Source organism: Sturnira hondurensis, unplaced genomic scaffold (genome assembly GCF_014824575.4).
Source record: "Sturnira hondurensis isolate 20B ecotype Veracruz unplaced genomic scaffold, ASM1482457v3 Scaffold0011512, whole genome shotgun sequence".
NCBI classification, from domain to species: Eukaryota; Metazoa; Chordata; class Mammalia; order Chiroptera; family Phyllostomidae; genus Sturnira; species Sturnira hondurensis.
In genome coordinates this window covers 1,693,431-1,716,383 of record NW_028084143.1, presented here as the reverse complement: position 1 = coordinate 1,716,383, position 22,953 = coordinate 1,693,431, and the positions used below count along the sequence as shown (strand labels likewise).

The following is a 22,953-nucleotide window of genomic DNA, read 5'->3' as shown; positions in this document are numbered from 1 at the left end:
CTGTGTCGAGCGCTGCTGAGAAAAGAGAAAATTGTTTTATGTGTTTGTTTTTGGAGACATTGACAAGAACGTTTTAAACAGCGTGATGAGGAGTAGACGCCAGATTGCCGGGTGGGGAGGCTCGGTTTCAGAGGCAGGGGGAGGGGAAGAGCTGAAGGGAGCTGGTAAATGCGGTTCTTTCATGTGGCGAGCGAAGGGATGGCGGGATGTCTGGGGAGACACTTGGGGTCAGGAGAGGCTTACCTCTTCCCGGCCACGCAGGGCTGGGGATGGGGATGTCATTTGGTTTCCTCCTTGGTGCCCGGTATGGTGCCTTGTACACCATGGATGATCAGTCGCTCTTCCCGTCCCGGTGACCTCGCTGGGTGAGGGAAGGCACTGTGAGGAGTGCCGTGGGCATCCGTGGCCTGGCGTGCTTCAGTGTGCTTGCCGCAGCGCCGGGGCCAGGCTCACATCGTTCAGAAGGGAACCAGGACACCCAGGTGTTTCTTCCAGCATTGGGTTGCCTAAAAATTAAACTTGCTGCTGTTTCCCGGATACCCTTTGTTTCCTTATTTATAGGGCAATTATGCATTTCTTTGTGGTTTTTATACAATGGTTTCTTTGTTAGTATGGGAAACTTGGACTTAAAAAATAGATTATTGGATCAAACCAAAATGCTTTTACTTCATTTATAGATACTGATTGATCTTAAGTATAGAAAATAAATATTAAAATTTTGGTCTGTAAGTGACCTTAAGAATTTTCCATATTGGATTGTGTGTATATTTTATTTCCTTTCTCTAAATCTTTACCATCTCAAAAAAAAAATTCAAGAGAACTAGTACTTACTTCCTATCTTCCTCGTCTTTTGGTTACTTAGTCTTGCTTTCAAGGCTACAATTAGATACTTAATAAACAGGGATGAATAAAAAACCTGACTCTAAGAAACATCACTGAAGCAAATATTTTGCAAGAAAACTATTGTTTGGCTTACTTATTAATTTTTTTAAATTACGTATTAACAGGTCTGTCTGTGCAGGTAATAAAAACATTCGCTGCATCTTAAAACACCATGTCTGAATTTATTATTCTGTGATATTGATGAATGATGATGATAAGAAGTAACACAGTTTGGGTGTTTATTATGTATCAGAAGATATATTAATAAAAAATAAACAATTCTTTAGGAACTATTCCATTTCATGGAGAAAACAGAGATTCATGAAGGCTAACTAACTTTCCCAAAGTTGCAATGGGCGACCCCGGCAGGGTTGGCGCATGGCAGAATCAAACTGAAGGCAATGCAGCTGGTGGAAGCAGAGACGGAGTCTGAGACACACCGACACACGGTTTCTGATGAAAAGCAGGCAGGGTAGGAGGAGGGATGCAGACTTTGTGGGGGGGGGGCAGGGAGGTGGCACAGGGTCCTTTCGAGACACGCCTGCCCGCCCACGAGCCCCGACCTTCCTGACTCAGCACTGCAGCTTACGCTCGTTGGCGAAGCAACACGAGTAAAAAAAGTTCATGAATTCAATGCATTTTTACTATGGGTACATTTTCATCTTTTCATGGAATTCATTTTGAAGAGCATTGCTTAAAAATAAGAACTGCAGCATTACAATTTATTGCATTTAAATTCTGAGACACGTTTGGTCTTTTATGGCACTAAACGTTTTCTGTGACATTTGGTTTTACGGGCATTGTAAAACACACAGAGTCGAGGAACTTTTTGGTGATGAACTCAGATTCTAGCAGTAAGTTAGGGCTTTGTCAGGCAAAAGTACTTCTAAAATGCCTTATGAAAAATGAATGTATAACTTTAGGTTTATACACCCATCAGACCTGGCATTGACAGGTAGCGTTTACGTTTTCTACCCTTCACAGTACTGAATTCTCACTTTTCATTCTAAACAGCACATCGTCCTACCAGGAGGCATGGGACGCGGACATTCAGACTCAGTATCATGCAGATTGGTGATCGAACTTGTTGCGTGGAGGCTGAGTCACTGTGCCTTTCATGACTGATCGATTCGTTCTGTTCATCTCATTGTCCATTAAAAATGTAACAGAAATGATAACTCATCATGACCCTCTGAAATTGAAAAGACAGCATGAACCCAGATTTCTTGATTATACTAAGTGTTTATTGACTGAGCTGTCCACTCAGTATTCTTTATGAGGGGAGGAGGGGGCTAGGTCAGTGCAGGTACTGGCTTTCTCAAGAGTGCTCAGAGCATTGGAGCGAGCAGACGTTCTCGGAGTAGTGGCCTGCCTCTAGTCCACCTCTCCAGCCTTTGGCTCCTTTGCCGTCTCATTCCTGATCCAAACATTTGCTGCCATGTCTCTCTCCCTTCCTTGCCCCTTTGTGTGCAAGGTGCCCACAAAGAAAGAACTCCAAGAAACCAGAGGAGACCTAGTAAGAACCAGACAGCAGACCCAAAGAAAGTCAAGCAGCAGGCCTGGGAGAAAGCACTGTTTCTCTTTGTTGTTCATCTGACTGCAAGGGAGAAGGGCAGATGGGGCTGTGTTTTGTGAGCCAGTCAGATTTCTGGGTTGCACTAGCCTCGTCATTTTAGTGCATGTTGGCAACACTGACCTGTTCTAAAGGGCGCCGTGCTGCAGGCTCCCTCCCGCAGTGTGGACCGTTCCACATCAGTCAGCCTGCGTTCTTGCACGACTGCCCGGGTGAGTTCTTTTTTCACTATTTCCCTCCAGGAGTTCTTGGACGATATTCCCGGGACTCAGACTGCTGCCTGAGCCCATTCCAGTTCTCAGGAGGTAGTCAGAAGTTCTACATTTTCTGAGAAAATACTCAGTCTGTTTACTTCGAAAGGAAATTCATGAAGTGTGTCATGAACTATTTACTCACGATCTAAAAACCTCACAGTGCTTTCACGTGTACAGATGCGGAGAAGTGGTTGGACTTGGTTATCTTGTGGTCTGATTTTTGGTGTACACGGACTTGTTCCCGGTCCCTTGAGGAATTTTATTTTACTTAGGTAGGAGCCAAGGGTCGTTCTCACGTGAAGCCATTGGGATGCATACCTTCACAGGGGTAGATGTTCAGCACTTCCTGTGGAAAGCGTGAGTGGAGGATGGATGGCTGGGCGGACAAGGTTCGTCTCTCCCAATTGGACAAAATGTGTGAACAGAGTGGGATCTCTCTTTCTCTGGGCAGACAGAACAACCCAGAGATGCACTCTGCACCCTGCCTTTCTGGAAAAACCTAGACTCTCCTGACAGCCACAGAACCGTCAGGCTGGGAGGCTCCACAGCCCGTGGAACGGGCCGCAGACAGCCTCACACCGCGCCAGGCAGCTCCTGGGGGCGGAGGGGGTGCTGCTGGGCGGCCGGACGCTCTTGGCTCTCCTGGGGCCACACAGATGTCAGAGGTGGCGCGACTGCTCTGTTTGGCAGGTGGAAGCCTCATTGATCAGGCCGCATGTCCAGAGTGAAAACATTTTCCTAACCACTTAAAGCTTAACCTTTAAACAGGAAAACTCAATTTACTTCAACCGCATTGGTGAAAGAGTTTTACATTTCCTTAACTTTTCTAATAGTGCACTGAATACCACTGAACGTTTACTTCGTGTTTTCGGGTGCACTATATGGCTTTGTGTTGGTGTCCTCACAGGTGACCGAGGCTCGGTTGGATCTCAGAAAATGACCACACAGGTGACTTGCTTTTTTGTAGGGTTTTTTTTTTCCTTTTCCAACACTATTTAAGCTGTCACTTGTCGTGGCTACTATATTATTACACTTCTTTGTATTCCTCATTCCCCCTTCTAATCAATGCTGCAGGCTAGGAAACCAAATTTATAAAGATTATTATGTGCCACATGAGTGAATTACACCTCGATAAGAGCTGTAACAAAGCTCTAACAAAGCTTGCAGCTCCTTGGTCCAGCCCAGCTCCTGGGAGAGAAGCAGAGGTTCTGAGTGGCTCCCTGCCCAGTCAAGGACATAAACTGGTGCAGAGACTTGATAGCCCAACTCACAGCACCTCCCTTTTCTGAGCCCCATGAGGGAGACAGGGCAGCAGAAGGTGGAGTTCGAATACCACCTTCACTGCACATGGAGCTGTAATTTGGGAATGAGACTTATGTCTGCAGGCAGGTGGACTTCCTAGCTGTGGACCGGGTTCTAGAGACTCGCCCTCTTGGTCGGGCGCAGTGGGGAAGGCCTTGAGCTTCCCCGACTTGGGCCCTAACTCTGGACGCCTTGCGGCTTGGAGGTGCCGCCCAGATCCACAGCTCCTGGGTCCCCCGGCTCCCGAGAAAGAAGGGGAGGCATGAGGAAGGCACGCCCGGTTCCTGGGCCTCAAAGCACCATCAGAAATGCGTGAGTGAGGAGTGAGTCAGAGGCGCAGAGAGGCCCGAGTGTAGAGGGAAGGGACTCGCTCCTGGAAGCCCAGGCGCGGGGTGGAAATGTTTCCTTCCAACAATGATGTGTTTTGACTGCCCAGAGACCATTGGAAACTTCTCTTCTGAGTTGGTGTTTCCCATTGAGTCACTGAAGTGGCTGGACAGGTAACTTCCAGGTGAGGGGAGAGGCGTGTACTTGTCATCTCTGGGGCCTGACCCACTTCATGCTTCAGCTTCTTCACTGTCCAGGTGAAAAGAATCATTGCCAGGCGTCTTTAACACTAGTGTGTGGGGGCCGATTGGGGAAGCGCCTTTATGAAACCCACACCAGGGAAGGCGGAAGCCCCGGGAGAGTCCTCCTCCGGGTCCGCACTCGGAAGCCCTCCGACGGGGCTCATTCTCCCGGGACCACCAGCATTGCTCCTGGCTGGTCCGCACTCAGCTGGACTGTTGATCTCTCCGGGCCACTCCGGAGCTGGAAAGTCAGAGCCCATCAGCCCGAAGCTGGAAACCCGAGTGGTGTAAACGGTGCCGCCACTATGGAAACCAGTGCGGTGGCTCCTCAGAAACAGAACAACCCGGGGGTCCAGCAATTCCACGGCACCCTGCGTACCCCCAAAACTGAAAGCACGGTCTTGAAGAGGTATCTGCACACTCATATCCGTGGCAGCATTAATCACCATGATGAAAGGGTGGGAGCCACCCAAATGCCCACCGACAGACGGGTGGGTAAACAAAGCGCGGGCCACACATACGGTGCGATTTTATTCCATTTTATAAAGGAGGGGAGTTCTGACACATGCTACACCGTGGGGGGGCCTTGGCGACCTGGCACTAAGGGAAATAGTCCAGTCGCAGAAGGATGAATACTGTACGGTTCTCACTTATATGAGGTGTCTAGAGGAGTCAGACTCATAGATACAGACCGGGGAAGGGCAAGCACCAGGGGCTGGGGGAAGTGGCCAACTCAGTTTGGGGAGGGGGCAAAGTTCTGCAGAGGGATGGTGGCCATGGCTGCAAAACCACGTGGGTGCATCTGATGCCACTGAACTGGACACTTGGAAACGGTTAAGACGGTAAAGTTCACATGCTGTCTATTTTGCCACAATAAGAAGGTGAAAACAGAAGATTGGAGGCTGAGAGAGTTGGAGCCATGAGCTTCAAGGAGCCGGACGGGCCCCTGGCAAAGACACTGAGGGGCCCGAGTGTCCACGTGGACCGGCACTTCCAAATGGCGCCAAATCCCAAGAAATACAGCGTTGTGAGAAATACAAATGACTGTATCTGCAATTGCTGATCTGGTAGCAGCATGTTGCTTTTCATGACATGTGATTAGAAAAGTTTGGTCAAATGAGTTGTTAATACTAGTAGTTATCTTAGTAATGGGCCAGGGGACAAGGTATAGTTTTTCTTTGGCCAAGGGTATCATTTTGAAAAGTGTTACCTTCTGTTGTCAATTACAATGTGTTAAAATGATAAGGTCATAGAAACAAGGAAAAGTTACGGTTTTTCTTAGAACAAGGAAACCTCTGTTCAAAATCCGGATATACCTTGTATTGGGCAAGGGGTGGGGGAATCTGTGATATAAATTAAAAACAAATTTAAAGCTGCTCCTTTGTGATACATTCCTCCCTAACCTCTCCTCCCCCTGCCGCAGTCACACTGACAGAGAGAAAGCTCTATAGGCTGAAGGTCTGTTAACTGGGAAGAAGGACGTGAACGTAAAATGGCCTTGAAAGTGAGCTTGAAATGCAGCGTTGGAGGAGCCTTGGGCAGGGCTCATTGTCACGGCCAGAGGAGGGCTTACAGGGAAGCTCCTAGGTTCAGCCTGGAGGGCTTGTGGGAGGTGGAAATTTGCAAAGGACCCGAGAGCAGGGACTTGGGGGAGGAACAATGTGCCATGTGTAGCTCTGTCTTTGGAAATTTTCAGTAAAATCTGTCTCTCGCCGTGGCCTGGTGAGGTGTGTGGGCTTTTTGGGACGTGATGAAGTGTCCAGTGCTTCTTCATAGAGGATGGGACAACGACCTGTTCTCCCCCAGGGCAAACTGAATAAAATCCTCCCGTTAACCTCAAACTCTGACCTCTTTCCTTCTCGATTTCAGTGTTGCCAAGCCCACGCTGCAGTCCACTGTCGCAGGGGAAACACAAAGGTCTATTTCTTACTGTGGCGAGTCAGCGTTTTCCCAAATGATCTTCCCAGTCTCCAGACAATTTTCTCTCTCACCCTGCTCCCTAACATTCTCCTCCTGACGTCTCAGGTTTCCTTTTCTAATTTACTTTAATCTAATTTACACGGAAGCTTCCCCAGGGAAATGGAACCCCCAGTATGAATTAGGGTAAACAAAGGGAATTACCATGTGGGCAAGACCCTGAAGCTCAGCGGTTTGATGAATCAGAGGGTTATTTCTCACTGCTGAAGCACGTCCATATCGGGTCAGGGAGGGCCTTGTTCTGGGCACCCAGGCACCCAGGCACCCAGGCTGAAGGGAGCTCTCTCACCTCGTAGAGGGGACGTCAGCAAAACATGGGCCCTGAGATTACCAACTAAAGAGAAGAGGGGCATGGGCTCATACTGTCTAGGCTTAGAAGTGACACCACCCACTTCTGCTCATAGTTCTATTGGCCGAAGTAGTTACATGGCCCTAGCCTGAGTGCAGGGGAGGCTGGGAAATGTAGGAAAGCATGTGGAATATTTAGTGAGTGCCAACTTCTCTGATACTGCTACGGATTGGAATGCTGTGAAGCCCAAGTTTCGTTATAATTCAAGCAAGTCTTGAATATAATTTTTAAAAGATGTTATTTATTTGTTTTTTTGAGAGAGGGGAAGGGACAGAGAAAGAGAGGGAGAGGAATGTCAATGTGTGGTTACCTCTCCCATGCCCGCTACTGGGGACCTGGCCTGCAACCCAGGCATGTGCTCTGACTGGTACTCGAACTGGTGGCGCTTTGGTTCGCAGGCCAGCACTCAGTCCACTGAGCTCCATAGATTAGCATGATAGTGTGCTAATCTATCCCATGAACCCAGTTTGCAAACCGTTTTACCTGAATAAAGTTTCTCCAGACCAGGACTCCTGTTGGCACTGGGTTGGTTAGTGGCAGTGGCCTCTTATTGACAAAGCCTGGACCTTTGTCACTGATGGAAATATCCTTCCTCCTTTTAGAAGCAGCCCACCCTCTTGCAGCCCCTTGCTGCGTCCCACTGCTCTAGAAGTCTGCCGCCTGAGGTGTTAACCCAATGGGAGACCAGAGAGAGAGGGAAGGGAACGCTACACTTTCTCCTCCCACCTTCCCTGTCCTCCTCAAGGCTTTTGTGTTTCGGCAAAGGAAACTGCACCTCAACGGCCTTTCTTTGGCCCTTAAGGCCAGATGCGTGGGGTAGACTGTGGACTCAACCTCGCAGAGTGGGAGGGCTAATATATCCGTTGTCTGTGGGGTCCCTGCCTGCAAGTCAAGTGCTGGTCATTGTTGCAACGAGTACCAGAACCTGAGAAACGAGAAAGCCTTCCAAAAAAAGACAAAAAGATGGCCGTTCTTTCTTCTCAGGCGCTGCAAACAAGAAGAGCTGATCATTTGAGACGTTGCCTTATGTAGGCAAGATAACTCATCCGAAAATGCTTTCAGATTAAAAACAAAGATAGTCCTGTGAGCAAATGAAGTTTTCCTTTCTTCTCTCTGCTTTAGGCTTTTCCTCCAAACGCCATCACTGTATTTTTTTACTGCAGTTCAGTGACTGTGTTCTTCACAGTAATCAAACTGGTCAGCTACCGCCTCCACCTGATGTTTGACAAGGGAGAAGTAATTCAGCAGAGGCCCTCCGGGAAGGCAGAGAGGCCCAGTGAAAACAAAGAGGCCGACGGCGAACACGCAACTCATCACAAGACCCCAAGGTAACGTCTCTCATGACTGCATCAGCGCGTCCTTTACCTGTTTTCATTTTGGTTACAGTACTTTTTCTCATCTCTCCGTCATTGATGAAAATGGGTCTGTAGAGGAAGATGCAGACACGTGCATCTTTCCCGTCTGTACCCATACACATGCGCAAAACTGATGTCGGTAAGGAAGGTGGTTTAAGGGGCTACGCACAGGTCCTTGAACGGAGCTCTGGACTTTGTCTGCATTCAGCTCAGCCAGCAAAATGTTCTGCGTCTCTGTTTTTGTCTTGTTCCGTCAGTGCGCAGCCCGTACCAGAGTACTTTCTAAAAGAGTATTTGTGTCTGTCCGTGTAAAAGTAACATGTGGCATAGAACTGGATACTCAGAGTAATTCTCGAATAAACGTTACTGCCTCTATTCTCGCAATTATTTCTGATGTTTGCTTAACATCTTATTTTAAACTGGTGTTTATTTTTTTAGAGATTTTTATGTATTTCTCTTTAGAGGGGAAGGGGAGAAGAGAGGGAGAGAAACATCAATGTATGGTTGCCTCTCGTGTATCCCCTGCTGGGAACTGGCCTGCAACCCAGGCATGTGCCCTGACTGGGAATTGAACTGCAATCCTCTGGTTTGCAGGCCTGTGCTCAGTCCACTGGGCTACATCAGCCAGAGCCTAAAGTGATGTTTATTACTTTGTCTCCAAAACATGGTTTGTATACAATGATTGTGACGACATGGAGCCTATGGGAAAGATCGTGTGGGGGCTAATACCAAAAGTCATTGTTCTAATTGCTGACATGTCCGCTCTTGTGTTTCTCCTGCTGAATTAGCAATCACAGGCAGATCAGCCATGGCGGCAGCAGCAAGAAGGACGAGGCCGGCCGGCTCTGCTCCACGCCTCCCCTGCGTTGTGGCTCCCGAGGGCGGAGCGGCAGCTCTCCCCACTCCTCCAGGCCGCTGGTTTGTGTGGGGCTTCCTGCCCCTCTTCCTCTTGTTGCCGGGCTGTGGATCCCACCTTGGATGGGAGTGTGCATGGCACACTAGCTGTCCGCACTGGCCCCTGGGCTGGCGGGACCTCATGGCACAGAGGGAGCAAGTGACTGGGGAGGGCTTGCACCTTCAGATAGGCGCCCACCTGCCCGGCCTGCCACTCTGGCCGAAGAACCCATTCTGGACCTCCACCCCTCTTCGTTCCCCAGGGGTCACCTCCACTCTCTACATCAAACCATCCCCGTCTCTTGAAAAGGCAAAAAGTCACCTTTTCTCCAGGTTAATTTCACTGGGCTTTAGTCACAACAGCATAAAGGATCCCATTCTTCCTTCTCCTTTTTAGTTGCTTAGTGACCGAACTCCCCTTTGTCCCAGTGCAGGGTCTGAGTTGATGTCTCCACTTCGTGCCTGTTTTGGGATCCATTTTTGTTCCCCATGTTACCAGAAGCTTGAGCAGAGTGGAGAAGGTCAGGTCTCTTCCCCAGGGGTCGTTCAGCGAGCTAGGCAGGGGCTGCCAACTGCCTGTGGAGGGGCAGTGAGCTGAGTTGGGTACTGACGTGTGCTCTTTCATTATTCAGGAGTTGCCCGCCCAGGAAACAGCGGAAGATCTCAAAGGTAGAGTGCTCGCTGTCATCAGTTAATATTTTATCACGGCATATTCCTCAGTAAGGAGAAACATAAGTTTGTGAAACAGAGTCGTAGTGAAATCATTGGAAATAAGAACTATACCTAAGATTGCATATCATTTAATTTCACTTTTTACTCTTAATTTTAATTATTTCTCATCAGAATTTGTATATCATGTCTACATTCAAACTGTGCAGTTTGACTGGTGATATTTCATTGTCCTTTCTCCAGTCTGCTCATTTCATAGGGCTTATAATAGCAGATGTAAAATAGAATAAATTTATCATTGACATACACACTTGAAAAATAACACAGGACATGGTAGCACATTTTGTCTATCTGCTTTGCTTTGCAGCTGCAGATTTTGTTTCTGGGAACTTTCTTTTAACCCCCACATTTTTGTTTTACTTCTTTACTGAGATTTCATTTTATTTGTCTTAGGATTTTACCTTCGAGAGACTTAGGAAAGAACACTTGGAGGTCTAAGTTAACCTCCTCCTGTCTCCATAATTTTATTTCTTCCCAGTACTACTACAAAGAAAAATTTATGCTCTGTTTAAAATTTGAGAATAGTGTAAAAATTTATTTTTGGGAAAACAGGGGAAATTAACATCCTGGTCCTGAAAACCTAACATGCAGCTTCTTTTTTTAATCATGCAGATAAATTTCACAGAAAATTATTTAAAAAGGATTATCGAGATTCTTGTGTTCTGTATCACTAGTCCTGACATGACCTGCGCCTTAGTCAGGCTTCAGATATTTTAGCTGCCCAGTTTCATAGCAGCGTCGGCTGCAGCACGTTGGGCAGGGTCTCTCAGCTCTATTCCAAAGTGCCCCGAGAGTGGGGGACAGTGGGTACGTGCCTCCACCTGCCCCCGACCCTGCATGCTCCAGGCCCCCCTCCTGGGACCGGTCACAGGCTAACTCTACAACAGCAAGGTTAATGAAAAAAAAATATGTTATAGCTTCATCTTCCCATCCTTTTTCGTAATATGCCCATTTGTTCTGGTAATAAGGTAATGTTTTATATGACTTCAGGAGTTGCAGTATTTATTTTTCTCCAGTATTTGAGGAAGATGAGAAGTAGATGAGAAGTCGTTTATCCCATTTTTCCTGTGGCTTTGCAGACCTTTGGACCCCAGAGAATATGCTTTGTGATAGAAGTGAAGGCATTTATTGACTGGGTGACCCCAGGCTAGGGAAGGAAGACAAACCAAAAGATACCCCCAGGTTTCTAGCCAAAGAGGCTTGGGAATGGGAGGCCACTAACAGATACAGGGAAGCTGGGGGAGGGACAGGGGTCATTTCAGCCACCGTCATAAGAAAATACTGCTTGCAGATGCAATTTAAAATGCTTTGAAAATACATGAATCACATCAGAAGTGCAAGGTTATTATTGTCCTTGAGTCCAGGTGCCAACAAGCCTGTGGATGGTGCTCAGGCTAGCGCCTCCCTTGTCCCGCTTCAGAGATTCCCCACGGCAACCTTAAGAGGCTGGTATGATGATCCCCATTTTACAGGTTAGGAGGTGTCAGCAAGGGTTCTGCTCCCCTGGGGACATCTGACAGTGTCCAGAGGCATGGTCATGGTCATGACCCAGGGCTGAGTGGCTGTGGGCATGTAGAGGGCAGAAGTCAGGGACTCTGCAGAACATCCCACAGGGCGCAGGATGGACCCCACAGGAGTGCCCTACTTGCTCCCAAAGGTCAGAAGTGTGCAGGTGAGCAGTGCTGGTTTAGAGGGTTCAATAACTCGCCAAGGTGATGTAACTGCTGAAAGGCAGCCGGGAGCTTTCAGACTGCAATCCGTAGATATGTTGTTTAAACCTTAGGCTGCCTCCCAAGGCCGCAAAACAGGGAATGCAAAGTAGCAAAAGCTGGAAGTGTAAATTATTGTGTCAGGTAGAGACACACATTTCGAGACCACAGTCCCAGGGGAGGGGACTATTTAACCCCTGTGGTTGCTGGTGTGTTTTCAGTTCTGTTATTCTCTGGTCTGGGTCTGGGCTACGTGCCATCCACCGTCCATTTTACCCACTAATCAGGTCACTATTGTTGATGGCAGGTGTTGTTCTGGCAGAAGACCAGCCTGCAGCACCAGTGTCCTCTACCTCACCTGGTGCCCCAACGGAGAGCTCACCTACTTCCAAAGCCTGCACACTGGAAACCAGGACTGCGTCAGCGATCCCAGCAAAACCAGCCGTGGCCCACAAAAGTGATGCAGGGAAGGCAAGAGGAGGCGAGGGGCAGCCCCCCTCCCGCCACAGGTCTGAGGGCGGCTTGGCGGACAGAGGCGCCTTGAAGAGGTTGCCACAGCTGTCTTTGTCCCAACGTGACTTACTGGAAACAGATGTTTCTTTCCAGCCTTGGGGGAGCGAGAATTCAGTCCGGGTTCCTGAGCCTGCTCTTGCTGCTCAGAGCTCCATGAGGGAACAGTTGCAAAGCAAGTCCCCTCAAGACAGCCTGAGTAGTAGCTGGCCTCAGTGTCACACCATGGTCGCCAAACCCGAGCGGGAGCTGGAGGATGCCTCCCGGCAGGTGGACACCCCCCGGACAATGGGCCCACCCTTGTCCCAGGAAGGGGATGGCTCAGAGGGAAAGGTGGCTGTTACTCTCATTGACACCTCTCAGCCTGGAGACCCGCTGAGTGTGCACGAGCCCATTAAAATCGTCATCACCATGAGCAGTGCCCCGAACTCCATGACCGACTTGGAGAGCTCGCTCCACCTGAAGGTGATCGGCACCGAGAGAACTGGTTGCAAGCCTGAGGCCGAGCCGGCTGCCCCAGGGGCGGCCAGTCCTCCCCATGTGGAGCAGCAAACAATTCCTGTCATCACCCTCGACCTGTCGGAGGACCAGGGAGGAGCCATTACATGTCCCGAGGGCAGTGGGGGTCAGTGGACTCCAGGGACAAGGATGGCGGATGTATCCTCTGCTCAGGGTTTGGGCTGCGAGTCTGGGGAGGGGACAAACGCCACAAATGACCGCAGCTCTCCCCCGGGATACCACTGTGAAACAGGCCCCCTGTTCCCACCCACTGCAGCCCCCGGGTCTGCGCGGGGAAAGGAGGGCCAGGCCAGTCTCGACCCATCATCCTGTAAAACCAGTCAGGAGAAGAGACATGCCCGTGTCCTCAGTGTGGACAGTGGGACAGATGTCATCTTCAGCAAGAGTTCCACAGAAATTATTAACGATAAAGAGAAAACAATGCCGACTTCCAAATCTGACCTCGAGGCGAAGGAAGGACAAACACCCAACGAATCCAACTTCCTGGAATTTGTCTCCCTGTTGGAGTCCATCAATACTTCCAAGGGGGTGGCGCCCGGCCAAAGGAATGGCCCTGCAGAGCCGGACAAAGAAACCAGGCTTCTCGGAGGTGAGAGTCACACCAGTGTGTCCCGACACTAGAGAGGCGATGCCTCTCTGTGTTTTGCCTTCTGTGATTTGATTTCTCAAACAGTGGGACCACCATTGGGCATTGGTATCCTGCTTAGCTTGTCACTGGCGTTTGCTGAAGTTGCCAATACTGAGGTATGGGATGAGCATATATTAAAGTTGGCCACTCCACCAGGAAACTTCAGGTGTAGAAATGGATGTTTGGCTTCCCTAGAAGGCGAGGATATTTACTTACAAAGAAATAAGCAGTTCTGTTTTACCACAGTGACAGGAACTCCTGACAGATGTCTGCCTCTTCCTTTACAGAAGAGACGCGTTTTGGGAACGCTGCCCCTACAGTGAGTCTCTATTAAGCAGACCTGTTTTTCTGTTGAATTCCACGATAAAGTCCCATACTCAGAATTCCCCAGTTATTGCATGTTGTGAACATAATCATGACAAACACCGCTCTTAGTTCAGGCCAGGCACCCTCCGAAGCACTTGTCACAGGTGAACAGAGGGCCCTCATTTACTCTTGCTTTGCCTTCCACTCTTTATGTTCCCAGTTTGAACATAAGTCATACAGTTGCTCTCATACTACTCACTCATGTTCTCTTCATCTAACCTTATGTTATGGGTACAATTTTCATTCTGTTTTTGCAGCTCAATACTGTCACTGACTTTCCCAAGTTCGCCTAGTGAGTTCCAGAACTGAGCCTTGACCCTGGCAGTCTGGCTGCAGAGTCCACGCTCATGAAGAGAAACTCTTTCTGTGTGGACATAGAATTAATTTAATTTCAGGTCACTTCACAGCTCTGGACCTTCATTTCCCCACTGGTAAAAAAATGATGTTCCTGGACTAGGGTTTTTACAAAGTCTTTTTACTTCCGATGCCCACGTCGCTATGGTTTTTGAGTGCAGCATTTCCGCGTGTATCTCTGATGCGAAGCTTGCAGGGGGCTGTGACTGCCCATGGCAGCTCCTCTCTTTGCAGTGGGTCATAGCGTCTTTGGTGTGAAAGTCACCCCTCACTGCTGGCTGGGCTTTGCTTGGGGAGACAGCCAGGCAGCCTCTTTGGCTCCATGTCAGCAGCTCCCAGCAATTTGCTTTTTTGTTTGTTTTGTATGTTTTGCACTCAGCCAAAAGGATTGGGTGCTTGCTGATTGGTTCACTCTTTCTTAAAACTTCATTAAGGTCGAATATTTAAATTATGTAAAACGAATGTGTTTCCTATTTTACTGTGTCTGTGTATTTAAGATTTTGCATATAAGAGTAAAGCAGGGAAGATTACATTTCAACTTTTTAACAGACGTAGGCAGTGCAAGGAAGCCTTGGTTACTTGGAGATGAAAAGTTTTTCTGAGATAAGACTCAGGTGTTCGTTGTCTACTTAATATAAAGATTCACACATCTGGGCCAGTGCCCAGAATTGACTTTTAATTCATTTAATAGCCGCCTGTGCCTGCTGGCTATCGTATTGGACCCCGCTTGTCTTCCCAGGAAGTCGCCGGGCACAGAGATGACAGGTTGGCTTTGGAACCTGATAGCCCAGGCCCAGATTTTTGGTTTGGCAGCACCAACTAAGTGAGCTTGGACAATTTACCAAGTCTATCCGAGTCACAGTTTTTTGTTTTTGTTTTTAAAGATGTTATTTATTTATCTTTTTTAGAGGGGAAGGGAAGGAGAGAGGGAGAGAAATATCAATGTGTGGTTGCTTTTTGTGCATCCCCTGCTGGGAACTGGCCTGCAACCCAGGCATGTGCCCTTCCTGGGAATCGAACCGCAATCCTTTGGTTTGCAGGCCTGCACTCAATCCACTGAGCTACACCAGCCAAAGCCCAAATCACAGTTTATTCAATAAAGCAGGGGTAATAATATGTTACAGATTTATTTACTGGGAGGATTCAGTTGGGAAAATATGTGAAAATTCTTGCTACCTGATCAGTTTCAGCCTTTTATCCTGATGTTCCCCTTCAGGCCATAAGTATAGCTTGTTTGGCTTGTTCACTAAGTTCCTGCTCTTAGATTTTTCAGCCAGACAACCTGAACACTGTCGGAATGGAAATCTAGGGGCATGCAGAGGTGTGGCTGCTAGGAGGTTCTCTGTGCAAAGGAGCATAGCATGCCTGGTTGTCGGGAACTTCCAGGGACGGCAGGAAGGGAGGAGTTGAGTGAATGATGTGCGTCTTCCAGGAAAAGGCAGAGGTTTTTAATTGAAGGATGAAGGAGAAAGACAATGAAGCTTTTAGACCTTGGAAGGCAATCGATGCCACGGGGGCAGATTGATGGTTTTCCAGAGGTGCCGTGTATCTTTCCGATGGTTAATATCTTCCTGCTCCTTTATCACTAAATAGTACTTCGTTATTTATTTTAATCTAAAACCCGGATGTGGAGTGTGTTTGTAAAACAACGTGACAGTCTTTAGTGATATTAGCAGCCTAGAGAATGCTCCCTAATCTCTTTCCTGCTTGGTGAAACAATGCTTGAGATAGGACGTGATTGTAGAGAGAGATGGGCTCCCGGTTCTCCACTGCCCTCCTTTGTTCCCCTCTGCTGTACCCACCCTTGCAACCCGGGTCATCTCTGCAAGGGTTTTAGGATTGTCCTCAGGTCTTGAAGATATTCTGAGCCTATGAAAACGGCATACTGATTAGAATACTTTTTTAAAAGATTTTATTTATTTATCTTTTTTAGAGGGGAAGGGAAAGAGAGAGGGAGGAAAATACCAATGTATGGTTGCCTTTTGTGAGTCCCCTGCTGGGAACTGGCCTGCAACCCAGGCATGTGCCCTGACTGGGATTCGAACCATGATCATGTGGTCTCAGGCCCGCACTCGATCCGCTGAGCTACACCAGCCAGGGCCTGATTAGAATACTTTNTGAAAACGGCATACTGATTAGAATACTTTTTTAAAAGATTTTATTTATTTATCTTTTTTAGAGGGGAAGGGAAAGAGAGAGGGAGGAAAATACCAATGTATGGTTGCCTTTTGTGAGTCCCCTGCTGGGAACTGGCCTGCAACCCAGGCATGTGCCCTGACTGGGATTCGAACCACGATCATGTGGTCTCAGGCCCGCACTCGATCTGCTGAGCTACACCAGCCAGGGCCTGATTAGAATACTTTAAAGTCATAGTTTGGTTTTCTTTGGATGCTGCTTTATTTCACTTTGTGGAAATAAAGAAAGACCACCTAGATGAGAAGCAGCAAAGGCCATTCATTATTTAGAGCCCTCAGTACATCACTTGGTTTTGGCAGAGACTCAGAGGCAGGCGGAGGAGTGAGGAAGCTGTGCAGTGGGTGAGAGGAATCTTCCAGGCCTGCCGATTGGAGGCTGCTGGCCTGGGGAAGCAGCAGGTGGCCAATCAGAGAGAGCATCCTGTGTGGTTGGATGGGGAACGTGTCTGGCTTTCTTTGGTTGGTCCTAAGTTGGAAGCAAGGCCAAAAATTAGGAGAGCTGCCAGTTATGAATCAGGTCCTGGCGATTGGGGCTGATTATCACAAGGGTTATTATTTGGCTTCCTGGACCATTTGCTAGAAATAGTGATCTGACTTCCCGCAAGTCCATGGTATGTTGGCTGCCCGGGCTGATTACCGGAGATAATGGGTTGTCTTTTGGGGCTGGTTGCTGTGGATTGTGGGTCAGAGTTCTGTTTGAATGTATGATACAGGTAGTCTGGCCGTGTCCATTTACGTATTTGGTCTCTTCCAGACTTTTCTCCTCCAGTGGTCAAGCTGTTGTGTCGCACCTGTGGTGACTGGTTGTGGGGAGTGGTCCCCCACCTGGTGTAGGCCCCTGCAGAGCCTAAGAAAATAATCATGAGTGTGTGTGGTGTAGAGATGCTTACTGAAGAATTATCTGTAGTATAGAAAAATGGAAACAACCTAAATCTATAGCAGGAGAGGTCTAGTTCAATGAATTATACCATAACAATGTAATGTTACATAACTACTGTTTTTGGATGATATAGAAGAATGTCTGCTGTCATTAAATATTTATGGTACTTTAAGATAAGTATAACAGTTATAAAAATGTAATATGACTTAATTTTTGTAAAAAAAGGTACATATGTGAGCCTCGAATAAAAGACTGGTGTGATATTTACCACATTGGCTCCTATGTTGCCATGGTAGAGTTAAAAGTGATTTAAATTATTTTTTTAGTTTTAAAATATGCACAGTTAATGTGGATCATTGTACCATTTTTATAAAATTCCAATCAATGTCTTTTTTAAAGCGAAAAGGAAGAAATTGTATGTTTTTTTAAATATATTTTATTGATTATACCATTACAGTTTTCTATTCCCCCCCTTCATTCCCCTCCACGCGCACCCTCCCTCCCCCACCATTCTCTCCCCCTTAGTTTATAACCACGTGTCTCAAGTTCTTTGGATTCTATATTTCCCCCACTATTCTCGCCCTCCCCCCTATCTATTTTCTACCTACCATCTATGCTATTTTCTGTGCCTTCTCCCCCCTTCCCCCTCCCACCCCCCTGCTTCTAACCCTCCATGTGTTCTTCATTTCTATGGTTCCACTCCTGATCTAGCTGTCCTCTTGGTTTGCTTTTGTTTTAGGTGTGGTTGTTAATAACTGTGTGTTTGCTGTCCTTTCACTGTTAATATTTTTCATCTTCTTTCTCTTATATAAGTCCCTTTAGCATTTCATATAATAAGGGCTTGGTGATGATGAACTCCTTGAACTTGACCTTATCTGAGAAGCACTTTATCTGTCCTTCCAGTCTAAATGAAAGTTTTGCTGGATAAAGCAATCTTGGCTGTAGGTCTTTGGATTTCATGACTTGGAATACTTCTTTCCAGCCCCTTCTTGCCTGTAAGGTCTCTTTTGAGAAATCCGCTGACAGTCTGATGGGTACTCCTTTGTAGGTGACTGTCCCCTTATCCCTTGCTGCTTCTAGGATTCTCTCCTTCATTTTGGTCTTGGCTAATGTAATTATGATGTGCCTTGGTGTGTTCCTTCTTGGGTCCAACTTCTTTGGGACTCTCTGAGCTTCCTGGATTTCCTGGAAGTCTATTTCCTTTGCCAGACTGGGGAAGTTCTCCTTTATTATTTGTTCAAATACGTTTTCCACTCGTGGCTGTTTCTTTCCCCCTTCTGGTACCCCTATAATTCGGATGTTGGAACGTTTAAAGATGTCCTGGAGGTTCCTAAGCCTCTCCTCATTTTTTTGAATTCTCATTTCTTCATTCCTTTCTGGTGGGATGTTTTGTTCTTCCTTCTGGTCCATTCCATTGATTTGAGTCCCCGTTTCCTTTCCATCACTATTGGTTTCCTGTGCATCTCCCTTCATTTCAATCAGTCCAGCCCTCACACGTTCCTCTAATTTGTAACTTTGTTCCTCTAATTTGTGACTATAATCAACCAGTTCTGTGAGCATCCTGATAAATAGTGTCCTGAATTGTGCTTCTGAGAGGCTGGCAATTTCTCAGTCGCTTAGAGTTATTGGCTCTGGGACTTTGAGTTCTTCTTGTGCCATCTTTCGGGTTGTTCGTGCCTGTTCCATAGCAGGATCAGAGCCCTAAAGTGTTCACTAGAACAGGGCAACTAAGTCGCTGGGTTGTGACGTTGTATGTGGGGGCGGGGTCAAAGAGCGACAATGGCTTTCACCGGTATTGCAGGGCAACTAAGTCGCTGGGTTGTGACACTGTATGTGGGGGCGGGGTCAAAGAGGGACTCTGGCGTCCCGTCTGCCGCCTGCCGCCCCGGCCCTCACTGGTGCCGAAGGGCAACTAAGTCGCTGGGTTGTGACTTTGCATGTGGGGGCGGGGTCAGAGAGGGACTATGGCGTCCTGTCCGCCACCTGCCGCCACGGCCCTCACCGGTGCCGCAGTTGCTGCCGTCACCGGGCCCACGCGTTTCGTCCCACTGCACGCGAGTGTGCCACCGCCGTCAGCCCTCGCCCCCTGGGGCCTGCGTGGTCTGTCTCACTGTGCGCGAATATGCGCCCGAGGTCTGCCCCGCACCCCAACTGGTTCCCGTCTGCCTGCGTGCCTGGGTCGGGGGCCCTGTCCTGCCCGACCCTGCTCGCTGCTGGCTCCGCCCCTCTTACCGTCCCGTTGAAAGGTTAGATGTAGTCGGACTTCTGTATAATTCAATTTTCTGTCCTTTGGTTGTGTCTTTGTTTCTCCAAACCTTTGTTGTATTCAAACTTGGTTGTGGGAGAAGGCACAGTGTTTCCACCTATGCCTCCATCTTGGCGGAAGTCCCCAAGAAATTGTGTGCTGCCACATGTAATGCACCCATTTAGGAGAAGGGGAGACTAAGACATTAGGAGGCATGAACAAGCGATCCCAGATGCACGTAGCATGAAGGGGCATCTAAATGTGCCTTTATGTGACTTTTATGTGGCAACGATTACTGGGGAAGGCTCTCTGGTATGATAGCTCTTTCAGTTTCTTGAAAACTGAAAAATTCTATCTTGACAAGCTGTCAAATGAAATACAGACATTTTTGTGCAAGAATTAAAATTTTTTTCTTAAATCCTCATTTGAGGACATTTATTCATTGCTTTTAGAGAGAGAGGAAGGGAGACACAGAAACATCGTTAGGAGGGAGAAGGCTCCCGTATGCATCCCAACCCGGGATTGAACCTGCAGCCGAGGTGTGCGCCCTAACCAGGAATCGAACTGTAGCCTTTTGATTATAGGACAATGCTCCAACCAATTGAGCCGTACTGGCCAGGGCTATACCAAAGAATTTCTGATGGTAGCCTCACAGGTGTGCCCCCAAATGTTTATCTTCGGGACCACATGGAAACCAGCCGTGCTTCCCTATGCACTTGAAGTCTACAGATGAAAACTTTATTACGGACGTGATGCTGTGATTCACACGCCAGGGGAATGAACCCCGTTTTGCTGTTGGAAGGTCTAGGCAGGTCTTGGAGCACTTTCTGGATGGCAGGCCTGGCATGGTCTTCGGGTTCCAACCACTGAGTCCTGTGCTTTTCAGGCGAAAGTTTACTCTGAAGAGAACGGTTGGTGTCTTTGCTCATGGGAGTACAGTGATTGTCGTGACCTTCAGAGGGTTTGTGGCAGTGTGTCCTCAGACAAGGGAGGGCTGACCCTCAGGGGTGGCATCCATTCTGCATGACGGTATATGCTGAGACTCTTGTCTCTTGTCCGCTACTTAAAGAAGATTCTAAAAACACAAAAATGATCTGCACCTGTTGGTCTTGAACATCTTCCTCACCTTAAAATATCCCCAGGGCAAGGAGCAGGTGTAGCGGCTCCCTGTGTCCTCCTCCACAGGGCCGAGAATGTAGTTCAAAGTCAGCTACACCCAACCACTACCTGCTGTATGAAGGGACCGGTTCTGCCGTTAGCTTGAAAATTGAGATTTGTGGAATGAAGGAGAAGAAAAGATTGATAAGGTCTAAAAATGGCAAATGGGAGCTTGCCCTGAAGTAGCGAGGTTTGTTTGTGTAATTATTTTCATCTGATTCTGTCCATTTATGACTAATGAGCCTTTCGTGCTGAGTAATCTATTAATTGGTGGGAGATTCTCAACCGGGTAAGCCAGGGGCCATGGAGTTACTTCATGGAGTTACTCCATCCCTGAAGGAGACAGTGCTTGTAAATGTCTAAATAACATGTCTCCGATGCATATGAAAACTTCCATTTTCAAATTTATTTAGGTATTCATATAGTTAGTCAAATGAAAATTTATTCAAATGCATTCTGAATCCATAGGTGCTACTTAGATCTTCTATCTATTTTTATTTCAGTTTTGGTGACATTTCCAAGTACTTTCACATTAATTTCTTCTTATATTGGCACATAAAGAAGTGTTGTTTTTTTCAGATAACGGCTCCCAGGAGAAACAAGATGAAATCCCGGAAAACGAGAAGCCCGGTGAATGCAATTCCAAGCAAGAAAAGCCGGACGTGCAAAGTCAAGACCACACTAGCACCAGCCCAGTGCTCTCTGAGCCCGCCAAGATCACAGCCCTGTAAGGATAGCTTCCTTATTTAGCTGCACATTGCTGCAAAGTGTGGAACAGCCTCACTTACTGGCTGCGTCTTTTAATGCTTTGTTAAGGATGAGGAGGAGTTCCTAATGTTGTTTGAACCTTTTATATATGTTAAGTTTCCAGGGCAATAGACAAAGACAGATAATCTACAGGGTAACTTCCCAACAAGATAGTTCTGTCTTGCAAGTCATCAGTGGGCCTGAAACATCTGTGCAAGATGAGATCTCAGTGGATGCTATGCACGTCTTCATCGATGAACACGGTGAGTCTTTGGAGCTCTTTGCTGCTGAGGGCGAAGGGGCAAACTGGCAGCTTCGGTAGGACTCCACGTGGTCTCTTGGCCTGAGCCCCGGACTTTGGAACAGGAAAGTGTAGTCCTACGATTAATCACACGTAATGTCCTTAGGACTGAGTGCACCCTCTCCTGCCTCAGGGCCTTTGCACCTACTGTGTCCTTGTGTCCACAATCTGCTCTTCATCCTTCAGGTCTCGATTCTAAAGAACGTTCATGCAAACCTTTCCTAAACTCCCCACATGTAATTGGATTCTGCTTTCTGTTCCCAGAACATCCTATTCTTTTCTTTCTTTGATACTCTTACAGTTTATAATTATTTATTGACTTATAATAATTTAACTAGTGAAATTTTCCCCCTCATAGTGATCAATTTTGGAAAAGCAGTGGCCAGCACCTAGTAAATATTTTTTGGCTATCTATTGAAGATATGACCTTGATATATTTTTTAGGGCCATGTTCTTAGAATTTAAAATAGCAGCAAGAGCCCTGTCTAGTGTGGCTTGGTTGGTTGGAGAGTTACCCCATAGCTGAGAGGTTGTGGATTGAGTTCCTGGTCAGGGCACACGCCCAGGCTGCAGGTTTGNCTCTTACAGTTTATAATTATTTATTGACTTATAATAATTTAACTAGTGAAATTTTCCCCCTCACAGTGATCAATTTTGGAAAAGCAGTGGCCAGCACCTAGTAAATATTTTTTGGCTATCTATTGAAGATATGACCTTGATATATATTTTTAGGGCCATGTTCTTAGAATTTAAAATAGCAGCAAGAGCCCTGTCTAGTGTGGCTCGGTTGGTTGGAGAGTTACCCCATAGCTGAGAGGTTGTGGATTGAGTTCCTGGTCAGGGCACACGCCCAGGCTGCAGGTTTGATCCCCAGTCTGGGCACATGCGGGAGGCAACCAATTGGTGCTTCTTTCTTACGTCAATGTTTCTCTGTCTCCCTTCTTCTCTCTCTTTCTCTCTCTCTCTAAAAGCAGTGAAAAATGTCCTTGGGTGAGGGTAAAAAATAATGAAATACAACAATAGGAAGAAAGAAAAGAAAAAGAAAGGTTATTAAGTGGCAAGTTCGAAATTCTATAGATAAAAGATATAAGTCCTAGTTCTTTAAGGATGGGTCTTGGTTAAGTCCCTTGTAGATAGACGAATGAATGCTTATTAGTGTAGCCTCAGAGAGATCCCAGAATGAACGGGAAATCACGTGGTACCCAATCTGTGGATCCGTACTGTGTGGTTCGAAGGGACTCTGCACCTGAGGAAGAGCAGACGCTTTTGCATCGTGACACTGGCACTTCCGTCCCCGCCTGCAGAGGGGCCATGGCCATCACTGCCGAGGTTCCGCTGGGTGGGAGGAACCTCAAGGTGAGGTCCTGCACTCCGGTCTGTGTTCCAATAGCTCATAGCAGACAACGGTAATCATATTCCTGTGTCACCTGAAGAAGGTGCTCCTGAGGCCTCCCCTG

At 47.4% G+C, this 22,953-nt stretch overlaps 1 protein-coding gene across 1 annotated transcript in view; it reads left to right on the top strand.

Moving 5' to 3' along the window:
• PCNX2 (pecanex 2) overlaps positions 1-22,953 on the top strand; it is a 201,457-nt gene that overhangs the window by 13,390 nt on the left and 165,114 nt on the right. Inside the window, exons 2-7 of the mRNA XM_037060255.1 lie at positions 8,029-8,234; positions 9,050-9,179; positions 9,788-9,824; positions 11,901-13,211; positions 21,028-21,175; positions 21,313-21,458. Coding sequence (XP_036916150.1) covers positions 8,029-8,234; positions 9,050-9,179; positions 9,788-9,824; positions 11,901-13,211; positions 21,028-21,175; positions 21,313-21,458 — 1,978 coding nt within the window. The remainder of the gene's footprint in view (positions 1-8,028; positions 8,235-9,049; positions 9,180-9,787; positions 9,825-11,900; positions 13,212-21,027; positions 21,176-21,312; positions 21,459-22,953) is intronic.